The sequence below is a fragment of the Mytilus trossulus genome, chromosome 3, assembly GCF_036588685.1.
Source record: "Mytilus trossulus isolate FHL-02 chromosome 3, PNRI_Mtr1.1.1.hap1, whole genome shotgun sequence".
Classification (NCBI taxonomy): domain Eukaryota; kingdom Metazoa; phylum Mollusca; class Bivalvia; order Mytilida; family Mytilidae; genus Mytilus; species Mytilus trossulus.
In genome coordinates, this window is record NC_086375.1 from 57579664 (window position 1) to 57591590 (window position 11927).

At 32.1% G+C, this 11927-nt stretch overlaps 1 protein-coding gene across 1 annotated transcript; it reads left to right on the forward strand.

Annotated features, from left to right (window-relative positions):
* Positions 1 to 338: 338 nt before the first annotated feature.
* On the forward strand, positions 339 to 10961 carry LOC134709580 (uncharacterized). Its single transcript, XM_063569744.1, has 10 exons — positions 339 to 456; positions 915 to 1036; positions 1426 to 1594; positions 1918 to 2023; positions 2336 to 2572; positions 3038 to 3138; positions 3386 to 3488; positions 4263 to 4401; positions 10163 to 10267; positions 10577 to 10961. Exons 1-10 carry the CDS (start codon positions 401 to 403, stop codon positions 10693 to 10695), a joined length of 1257 nt encoding a protein of 418 aa, XP_063425814.1. The 5' UTR covers positions 339 to 400; the 3' UTR covers positions 10696 to 10961.
* The last annotated feature ends 966 nt before the right edge of the window (positions 10962 to 11927 follow it).

Consider the following 11927-nt stretch of genomic DNA (forward strand, 5'->3'; position numbering starts at 1 on the left):
GCATGCATTACTTTTTTACCACGGCCGACGTACGTCGGAGCTATACGTTGATGTGTGAAGCTGGGTTCTAATTATTATGTACATTGACAAAAGTAATATAAAACAATACATCTTTATTAAACGATTATCTGATATATAATGCCAAACAAGCATTTAGTTTTACGATTGCATTTCTTTTTTTAAAGAAAGCAACTTGTATAGTTTGTTAATAAACCCATCATAGATAACAGCGGCTTAATTTTGTGACGTTCTTTCCATCTGCTTGGTTCCAACGTCCAACAAGAAGACGTCCAGATTATGACGTTACCTCTTTTCGTCGTCCGGGCTATCTTTCCCTCGCTACGTCCAGTAAGATATTTCTGAGTAGCGGTGTTTTCAAAAGATTTCGAAGAAAAAGAAAATGGATTGTGTTTATTTTCCAGATATTTACCACATTACTTCAGTTTCAAATAGAACGTAAGTTTTTTTTACTAGATTTTTGTCCTTTGATTGATACTGTTCTTTCTACTGTATATATATTCTTTATTCATGATCTGCTTTATGCAGTTTTTCATGCATGGTCAGAATTGTTTGGGGGTTTGGGGGGGGTGGGGGGGTGGAGGTGTACGTAATAAAATGGTTATTTCATGAATTGAGTTATTTGACTGAAAACTAATTGATCTAAACATATATCTTCTGATATCTATATATAACCTCTTGTGTCTGTCGATTTAAACGAGTTCACAATGTTTGCTCACGATATGCAGTGAAATTTTGCAAAACGTTAAGGAATTTTTGGTCCTCAATGCTCTACAACTTCGTTCTTTATGTGGCCTTTTATGCATTTTTTTTTATTCGAGCGTCACCGATGAGTCTTTTGTAGACCATGTCAAAGTTGATGTCAAACATAATTCGGTTATTTTCTTCCTTTACAGAATCGATGTATTTGCAACTATCAGCGAGTTTCTTGAGGTGAACTTCCATTCGGGAACAGATTTCCCAAGACATCAATTACATGGCATCATGCATGACATGGTGAATTACAAACAAAATACGGGTAAGATTTACATATAAATGCAATTTCAAGACTTCAAAAAAAAAAATAATAATGTGTTATCTCTTAGTGGAAACTGAGACTAATTAATTATGTCTGTTGTGTGTTTTTTTACTCTCAAAACTTCATTGTTCTTTGAAAACTAAAATTTCTGATGAAGGTTTTTTTTTTATTACAAATATGTAAAGGAATACAAAACTTAATGATGAACTATAAATTGCATAGCTAGATATGACCAGACAGATTTTGAGGTGAAGCGAACAGAAAAAAACATTGACACTTATTATTTGAAATTTGGGTTTCCTCCTCTTTAACTGTTATTGTGATTGTAAGTGTATTGTATTCTTTAAGTTTATATCTATTTATTCATTAAGTTGCATTTTTCTTTCCAGATTTTCCGGAATTTGACAAATTGCTTTATCTCCTAACTGAAATGGTTTTAGGTGTTGTCGAATCCCACCAATCAAGCAGTTTTGAAAGTAAGAAGTCCTTTGCTGAAACAATTCAAAGCAAACTCCTTAAACTGGTTCCATCATCTGACAGTATGCAGCCAATCCCAACGTAAGTTGTTTGATTTAGAAAGAGTTCTTGTATTTACTCTCAAGAGTTTTCGTTACTAAAAGCCTAATTTTTAAAAATACACTTTCTAAATGTAAAATATATGTCGGGCTAATTAAAATGAAACCGACTTATATTATAGTTTAACTGGAACCTATATCTTATAATTATGAATATTTTTTTTTATAACGATGTATATTAAACTTATATTCTTTAACTGAATACGAAAGCAATTATGTCCTCCTCCAAAGATCATCCCTGATACATTTATCGAAGTTAATATTTCGAATATGCAAACGTTTTTAGTATCGCATTACATATTTCAGATTTGATCATGTAAAAACTGAGGAATATTATACAGATGTCGATGAAATGTATAAACTGATGAGAACACACAAACATATTTACAAAGACATACAAAGACAACAAGAGGTAAGTTCAAACAGCCGAAACTAATATCTCTGCAAGTGGTTAGTTTAATTACTATTATTTTCAAGAGCTTTAATGTGCTATCGATTTAGAAATAGATGATATTATTTATGTGACTGTTATGGTGTTTTCTCCATGTCGAAGGCCGACTTTCAGCAACTTCTTTTTTGAGAACTACATTTTATTAATGACCATTTTAGAATCATTGGTATACTTATAAACATTTTGCATTGTTTTTCACACAAAATGTCTAGTGTTTTCAAATATTCACTCAGTGTTCATATGGCATGAAATAAGAATATCTTATATGTCCAGATATGTTGGAGCGCTAACAGTAAGGTACAGACATACGAATTATGCTTGAAGACAGCAAAGATGTCACGAAACTACATGGCAGATAAACTATCTAAAACAAAATTGAAAAGACGAGATGAAAGCATTCAGATTTTGCAGAAAATTCTTAACTATAAAATGGAGAAAGCAGCAGAAACAGCCAACACATACCAAACCTTAATAACAAAGGAGAAAGCAACAAGAAATGCCTTGAGATTGGTAATTATAACTGAAAAAAATCATTTTTAATATTCAAACTTTCTTCTTATTTCAATCACAAATCAGAAAAAAATATGTTGTTATTTAATTTCATTGAAATTGTGAAAGGAGAAAGGTATATTGTTGTATGCAAACCGACGAAAAGGTTCATAGCATGAACACGTCAGTTGCATAGAGTACCAATCAACCGTTCTATCGTTTCTCGTACACTAACTCAGGTTTTTATCGGTTCTCGTACACCAATCAAACATTTTTTATTTGCACTTTCCGTCACTCAACTGTTTCAAACATCACAAATAAAAGAAAAAAACACTTTAAAAAATTAAAAAGTACGCAATTAATCCGACGTACACGTTGCAGAATTCCTCAAAAATATGTGTAGTATAATTAATTTATATTTTAGCTTAAAAAGTCAGTATTTTAGTATATTGAATTAATTTTTTGAATTCTATTTTTTTTTTATAGATTGAAAGAAACCTTGTGGATGATATCAAATTCAACTTGATCGATCGTATTCAGAGCGGATTAGTATCTATGAAGTACATCTTAGCCTCACAGACTAATAAGTAAGTTACAAATATTAAATATGTATGTATTGTGGAGGTTTAAAGCAAATGATAGGACTCAATACTCTTACAACATCGTTACTACCTAAAATTAACACTTTTAGACTTTGTCCTCTCTGTTGATTTAGGAGAGCTTTAATGACGGTTATCTTACATTGACATTAACTTTCATAATACTAGTATCTTAGTTTGAAATTATTTATTGCATCAACAACCAAGTTCACTCATTTTCATTCTTCGTTTGTAGACTTTATGAATTACTTCCCATCATTGACGATTTTGACTGCCGACTAGCTGCAGAGTCAATTATAGAGAAGCTTAGCTCCAAATACCAATATAACTTAACACAGGTAAGCAAGATTGTTCTTATGAACATTACCTTTTTAACTTATAAAAGAGAATTTTTGTCAGAAAACATCCAAACATACTATCCACATTGATCTATGTCCACACTTGTTAACTTATAATATTTATAGTTCAATCGCTAAATCTAACAACTTGCCATTTGTATTTCTTTCACAACAGCTTTTTTTGCTAAGTAGACATATATGTGCTGACATTAATTGTAATTGATATGGTTATATTTATAAATTTACTGTTAACAAATTTTTGAATTTTTTGAAATACTAAGGCTTTTCTACCTCAGGCATAGACTACCTTAGATGTATTTTGCAAAACTTTTAGAAATTTTGGTGCTCAATGCTCTTCAACTTCGTACTTTATTTGGCCGTTTTAACGTTTTTGGATTCGAGCGTCACTGATGAGTGTTTTGTAGACGAAACGCGCGTCTGGCGTTTATACTAAATTTAGTCCTGGTATCTATGAATCATGATGAGTTTATATATCCCGTCACCTCTGAGTCTTTTGACATATTTATGTTCGGTTTTTCTTTAGAGAAATTTATGTCAGAGAAACGATTTCTGTCACGGATATTGTTCAGCCAGTGATCAGGCTTAATTCATCAAATGGTAACGGCGAACGTGTCAATGAGACAACTATTCTACCAAAGAGCAGAAAATAGCCCAATACCTGTTTTCATATCTTTTGATACATAAATATATATATTTGCAAAACGCCTTTTATAATGTGTAGAATAATTAATAATATTTCCCATTTTTATTTAGGAATTTCACATTGCAAACGGATTTAATGCCAAGCTACCAGCTATAGGATTTGTAAGTTGCAAATTATCAAAACAGATACAGAAGGAACAACCATCAGAGCATCATTCTGAACAGACAGAAGAACAACGTAATAATAATAGTAAGTCCGTTATCGATTTCACATTTTTTGTACGTAGTTCATGTTATGATTTTGAATCATTTTTATATCGGTCGTTGTTTTTTTAAATAGATAGAAACCATCAATATTGAAACAATTAAACGACAAGTAACACCAAAGACATCTTCACTGTGTTTTCCTAGCATACATATGCCAAGCTTGTTATTATTGGTCTTAATTTTAACTCTGTACAAAATTTCTTTAAGCCAGTGTTCACCTGTTTCAAGTGTTTACATACCCAGAGGAAATCTCGAACACATTCAATATAACCTGTTAATCCAAAAGCCAAATTGTCCGAGGAGCTACATGCTTACAATTATATATCAATATACTAAATAAATAAATGATTGGGAATACGTTAAAGTAATAAAAAGTCAAGAGAATTTCAGAACGCAATTTGGTTCCGAACAATATCTATCACGCTTTGTGCATGCAGACTCCACGCGGCCTTCACGTGATTTTACTATTTTTAGAATAATTGCATAGTAACCAAATGCACTTGATTCAACCTTTACTAATTATGCAACATTTTTGACCTGGTCGTGATTAATGTCCTATACTAAGAACCCATGCAGCTTTCACCTTATATCATTTATAGAAAAATGTCAGAGTAACCTGTCCATATGAACTTGATTGATTCTTATCATGTTATTTATATGGAGCGCCTAAATAAATATCTTATTAACAGAATTTGTAGTGTCAGAAGTTAATTTATATTTATTTATTTATGGCATCTTAAACTGTAAATGCATACTATACGCTGTTATACCCCCAATATAAAAAATAGAGGCTCATAGGGTGGTAAATATAAAGAAATTTAAACAAAATAATTAAACAAAAATAAAGAATACAGACCAATGACATGATAATGGGAAGAATACAGAAATTCGCGACTTCCATCCAAAGAAACAGTCTTTAAGCAACAGTTGCTATTAGCTCATTGGCCGTAAATGCTTTACTTTTCATATTTTTTCCCGAACAATATCTATCACGCTTTGTGCATGCAGACTCCACGCGGCCTTCACGTGATTTTACTATTTTTAGAATAATTGCATAGTAACCAAATGCACTTGATTCAACCTTTACTAATTATGCAACATTTTTGACCTGGTCGTGATTAATGTCCTATAATAAGAACCCATGCAGCTTTCACCTTATATCATTTATAGAAAAATGTCAGAGTAACCTGTCCATATGAACTTGATTGATTCTTATCATGTTATTTATATGGAGCGCCTAAATAAATATCTTATTAACAGAATTTGTAGTGTCAGAAGTTAATTTATATTTATTTATTTATGGCATCTTAAACTGTAAATGCATACTATACGCTGTTATACCCCCAATATAAAAAATAGAGGCTCATAGGGTGGTAAATATAAAGAAATTTAAACAAAATAATTAAACAAAAATAAAGAATACAGACCAATGACATGATAATGGGAAGAATACAGAAATTCGCGACTTCCATCCAAAGAAACAGTCTTTAAGCAACAGTTGCTATTAGCTCATTGGTGAAGGTCGAACATGCTTCATTTAACATATTTTTTAAAGCAACTTCTAAATATAATGCATTTGGTTTCGCTCATTGTTGAAGGCCGTAAATGCTTCACTTTTCATATTTTTTAAACAAATTCTAACTAAATATAATGCATTTGATTTTTCTCATTGTTGAAGGCCGTAAATGCTTCACTTTTTAAATTTTGCTGTGTCCATATCAACGGCAGTCATTTTGACCTTTTTCAAAAGAGATGTCAAAAACATTTCACTTAAGTCTAATATTCTGTCAGAACATGCTACTTTTACGTTGTTCCCCCAAAGGTTTCACTTTTTTTTGCTGCATGCAAACTCCAAGCAGCCTTCACTTGATTTTCAGAATTTTGAAATTGAAAAATCCCTATGTATCCGAGTATTTAAGAACAATCCCGAAACAACCGAATGAACTTTCGTCAGGCTTTATTATATTATATTATATATCAATATACTAAATAAATAAATGATTGGGAATACGTTAAAGTAATAAAAAGTCAAGAGAATTTCAGAACGCAATTTGGTTCCGAACAATATCTATCACGCTTTGTGCATGCAGACTCCACGCGGCCTTCACGTGATTTTACTATTTTTAGAATAATTGCATAGTAACCAAATGCACTTGATTCAACCTTTACTAATTATGCAACATTTTTGACCTGGTCGTGATTAATGTCCTATACTAAGAACCCATGCAGCTTTCACCTTATATCATTTATAGAAAAATGTCAGAGTAACCTGTCCATATGAACTTGATTGATTCTTATCATGTTATTTATATGGAGCGCCTAAATAAATATCTTATTAACAGAATTTGTAGTGTCAGAAGTTAATTTATATTTATTTATTTATGGCATCTTAAACTGTAAATGCATACTATACGCTGTTATACCCCCAATATAAAAAATAGAGGCTCATAGGGTGGTAAATATAAAGAAATTTAAACAAAATAATTAAACAAAAATAAAGAATACAGACCAATGACATGATAATGGGAAGAATACAGAAATTCGCGACTTCCATCCAAAGAAACAGTCTTTAAGCAACAGTTGCTATTAGCTCATTGGTGAAGGTCGAACATGCTTCATTTTACATATTTTTTAAAGCAACTTCTAAATATAATGCATTTGGTTTCGCTCATTGTTGAAGGCCGTAAATGCTTCACTTTTCATATTTTTTAAACAAATTCTAACTAAATATAATGCATTTGATTTTTCTCATTGTTGAAGGCCGTAAATGCTTCACTTTTTAGATTTTGCTGTGTCCATATCAACGGCAGCCATTTTGACCTTTTTCAAAAGAGATGTCAAAAACATTTCACTTAAGTCTAATATTCTGTCAGAACATGCTACTTTTACGTTGTTCCCCCAAAGGTTTCACTTTTTTTTTGCTGCATGCAAACTCCAAGCAGCCTTCACTTGATTTTCAGAATTTTGAAATTGAAAAATCCCGATGTATCCGAGTATTTAAGAACAATCCCGAAACAACCGAATGAACTTTCGTCAGGCTTTATTATATTATATTATATATCAATATACTAAATAAATAAATGATTGGGAATACGTTAAAGTAATAAAAAGTCAAGAGAATTTCAGAACGCAATTTGGTTCCGAACAATATCTATCACGCTTTGTGCATGCAGACTCCACGCGGCCTTCACGTGATTTTACTATTTTTAGAATAATTGCATAGTAACCAAATGCACTTGATTCAACCTTTACTAATTATGCAACATTTTTGACCTGGTCGTGATTAATGTCCTATAATAAGAACCCATGCAGCTTTCACCTTATATCATTTATAGAAAAATGTCAGAGTAACCTGTCCATATGAACTTGATTGATTCTTATCATGTTATTTATATGGAGCGCCTAAATAAATATCTTATTAACAGAATTTGTAGTGTCAGAAGTTAATTTATATTTATTTATTTATGGCATCTTAAACTGTAAATGCATACTATACGCTGTTATACCCCCAATATAAAAAATAGAGGCTCATAGGGTGGTAAATATAAAGAAATTTAAACAAAATAATTAAACAAAAATAAAGAATACAGACCAATGACATGATAATGGGAAGAATACAGAAATTCGCGACTTCCATCCAAAGAAACAGTCTTTAAGCAACAGTTGCTATTAGCTCATTGGTGAAGGTCAAACATGCTTCATTTAACATATTTTTTAAAGCAACTTCTAAATATAATGCATTTGGTTTCGCTCATTGTTGAAGGCCGTAAATGCTTCACTTTTCATATTTTTTAAACAAATTCTAACTAAATATAATGCATTTGATTTTTCTCATTGTTGAAGGCCGTAAATGCTTCACTTTTTAAATTTTGCTGTGTCCATATCAACGGCAGCCATTTTGACCTTTTTCAAAAGAGATGTCAAAAACATTTCACTTAAGTCTAATATTCTGTCAGAACATGCTACTTTTACGTTGTTCCCCCAAAGGTTTCACTTTTTTTTTGCTGCATGCAAACTCCAAGCAGCCTTCACTTGATTTTCAGAATTTTGAAATTGAAAAATTCCGATGTATCCGAGTATTTAAGAACAATCCCGAAACAACCGAATGAACTTTCGTCAGGCTTTATTATATTATATTATATATCAATATACTAAATAAATAAATGATTGGGAATACGTTAAAGTAATAAAAAGTCAAGAGAATTTCAGAACGCAATTTGGTTCCGAACAATATCTATCACGCTTTGTGCATGCAGACTCCACGCGGCCTTCACGTGATTTTACTATTTTTAGAATAATTGCATAGTAACCAAATGCACTTGATTCAACCTTTACTAATTATGCAACATTTTTGACCTGGTCGTGATTAATGTCCTATACTAAGAACCCATGCAGCTTTCACCTTATATCATTTATAGAAAAATGTCAGAGTAACCTGTCCATATGAACTTGATTGATTCTTATCATGTTATTTATATGGAGCGCCTAAATAAATATCTTATTAACAGAATTTGTAGTGTCAGAAGTTAATTTATATTTATTTATTTATGGCATCTTAAACTGTAAATGCATACTATACGCTGTTATACCCCCAATATAAAAAATAGAGGCTCATAGGGTGGTAAATATAAAGAAATTTAAACAAAATAATTAAACAAAAATAAAGAATACAGACCAATGACATGATAATGGGAAGAATACAGAAATTCGCGACTTCCATCCAAAGAAACAGTCTTTAAGCAACAGTTGCTATTAGCTCATTGGCCGTAAATGCTTTACTTTTCATATTTTTTCCCGAACAATATCTATCACGCTTTGTGCATGCAGACTCCACGCGGCCTTCACGTGATTTTACTATTTTTAGAATAATTGCATAGTAACCAAATGCACTTGATTCAACCTTTACTAATTATGCAACATTTTCGAATAATTCTCTAGAAAATATTTCAATAGGTTCTAAAATTTATATTGTAAATATACACACTGCAGTTATTAATAGATAAATAAAAATAATAACTTGTACCCTTTAATACATCCAATCACAGCGTTCTTAAGTTGACTTCCTACGCCCTGTCTTGGGTACACAAAAGGACAACCTAATGCTTGGAAAATGTAATACTACCGTTTTCCCTATACATTAAACATCAAGAAATTGATTATTTTGTCCAGAACTATACGAATGAAAATTATAATAGATTCAAATTTTATTCAGATTGTACTATAAAGAAACCGAAGTTTTTTTTCTCGATTTATTTACATAAACTTATTAAATCAGCTAAAGCATTACCATTATATGTAGACCTTCATTGGAAAACAATGGAAATAACATTGTATATTGATATAAACGATCAAACTTGTAAAATATAAAGAAAGATGGGTAATGGTTGTCAATGAAACAACTCTCGACCAGAGACCAAATGAACCAAAAATTAACAACTACGTAGTATAGGTCACATAAAGACATTAAACAATGTAAATAAAATTGAGTATGGAAATGGGGAATGTGTCAGAGAGACAACATGCTGACCATAGAACAGACAACAGCAGAAGGTCACCAACAGGTCTTCATTGCAGCGAGAAATTCCCGCACCCGGAGGCGTCCTTCAGCTGGCCCCTGAACAAATATATACTAGTTGAGTGATAATAAACGCCATACTAAACTCCAAATTATACTTCAAAAAGTATGTTTGTGATATGATTTGTCTTTTTAATGGAAAAGAAATAAAGAAAAATTATTTTTCCAGACGTCAGTTACCAAGGTAACCAGTTCAAGTTTGTAAGCAACACTTACGTGAACACAAAAGATTTGTCAGAGAAACCGAAAGAGTGCTTTGTCGAAATAACCAAAGGTAAGTAATTATAACATTATATAAAGCTTTCAAATATAATCGAAAACAAATGATGTCATCGAGGAAAAAACATATCGATGAGAGATATTTTTTTAGCAGATATGCCAATATTACCAATATAAATACTCTGCCACTTTGTATGAACAGTATCACACACCAGCTAATTTTTTTTTCAGCAAATACAAGCTTAGAATTTATCGAATTAAATAACCTATATGTTTACATGGTAACGATTTTTTTATATGTCGTATTGGAAAATGTGCTCAATGTGATAAAGAAAATGTTAAACTCGTCCTTTGTAACTTTCAGGGATGATCGTCAAGTTGAAGATTGCCACAGACGATTCCAAAGTTGCCTTTGGGTGGTATAAGTCAAATCCATGGAGTCAGAAGAGATGGGGATTTTTTTGCAAATCCACTACAACATAAAGAGGACATAAACATTGATGAGATGATGATTTGTCCATTTTTTTTTATGGATGGATCTTAGCTACGCGTGCTTTGATTATGGTTTATTGTTATTATTTTCATATGTTATCACATATATGTATACTTGTGTGTTTCTATATGATTGGGAGAATGAGGGCATATATGCCTGTCTTATACTTGGGAGTCTCCGTGTATAGGGAAAACAGGCGTAAATTTATGGAGGGTGAGAGAAAGTTGTGTCTTTGGTAGGAGAGAGAGAGAGAGAGAGAGAGAGAGAGAGAGGTTTTCAGTGTTAATGAATGAAAGAGTATGCATATTTATAGAAGCTATAGATTAAATAGTTAATATTAAGAACTGATCTTATCTTTATCATTATTTTCGAATTATATAGAAAGGTGGCCGACATTTCATACCACATGTGTATGTGTTTATTCTGTAAAGAAGGAAACCAACAATGGTGTGCGTAATTCTATTATATTCCCTTGCAATTTGGTGTATTTATGATTTATTGATTTAAATGGCATATGTATAGGTTCTGCCGAAGACAGTGCGAGATAAAGGGCGGAAAATTCAGACTGCTGCTGGAAAAAGAGGGTATCTTGGATATAGGGACAGGCATATATCGTTTTATACCTGTAAACTAAACGCACAATATATACACGCTGCAAGAGCGTTGAAAACGCTACAAGAGCGTTGAAAACGCTACAGATAAGTTTCAGACACGTTAAGGGCACATTGCATACAAAAATACTCGTTGCCTTAAAACTTTCATTCAGGACAAAAAGTCCGATACGGGTGAATCTTCATCAAACCTACAGAAGATATTTCACCCTCTCCAACCATGCATCATAGGACTAGACATAGAATTACAGGAACTACTCCCATTAGTTTGGTCTGTACACGATCTACAAACATATCCCGCCTGCATCAAAGGTGCATAGGATCGCCCATGGTCCAGCACTAATGATACAAGTATCAACCAGAGTTACAATGACGTGTTCGTAAGTATTCAAAGGCCACCGAGGGGCCTCCAACAATGAAAACAAACATTTAGTCGGCTATTAAATGCCTCGACCATTAAGATTTAAAAACAAAAATCAAACAAAACTAAACAGCCTTATTGATAACAAAATAATTTACGAAAAAAAACCTGGATCGACATTAACTATGAACAACAATCACTGTACTACATGTTTCTGGCTTTAGAATGGGCATTGGCACATAAACAATGT

Excerpts from the sequence above, each read along its gene's own strand:
- LOC134709580 (XM_063569744.1), top strand. The coding sequence starts at position 401 with ATGGATTGTGTTTATTTTCCAGATATTTACCACATTACTTCAGTTTCA. Across the intron at positions 1,595-1,917 it reads AGTATGCAGCCAATCCCAAC|ATTTGATCATGTAAAAACTG; the intron begins GTAAGTTGTTTG and ends TACATATTTCAG. Across the intron at positions 2,024-2,335 it reads ACATACAAAGACAACAAGAG|ATATGTTGGAGCGCTAACAG; the intron begins GTAAGTTCAAAC and ends TTATATGTCCAG.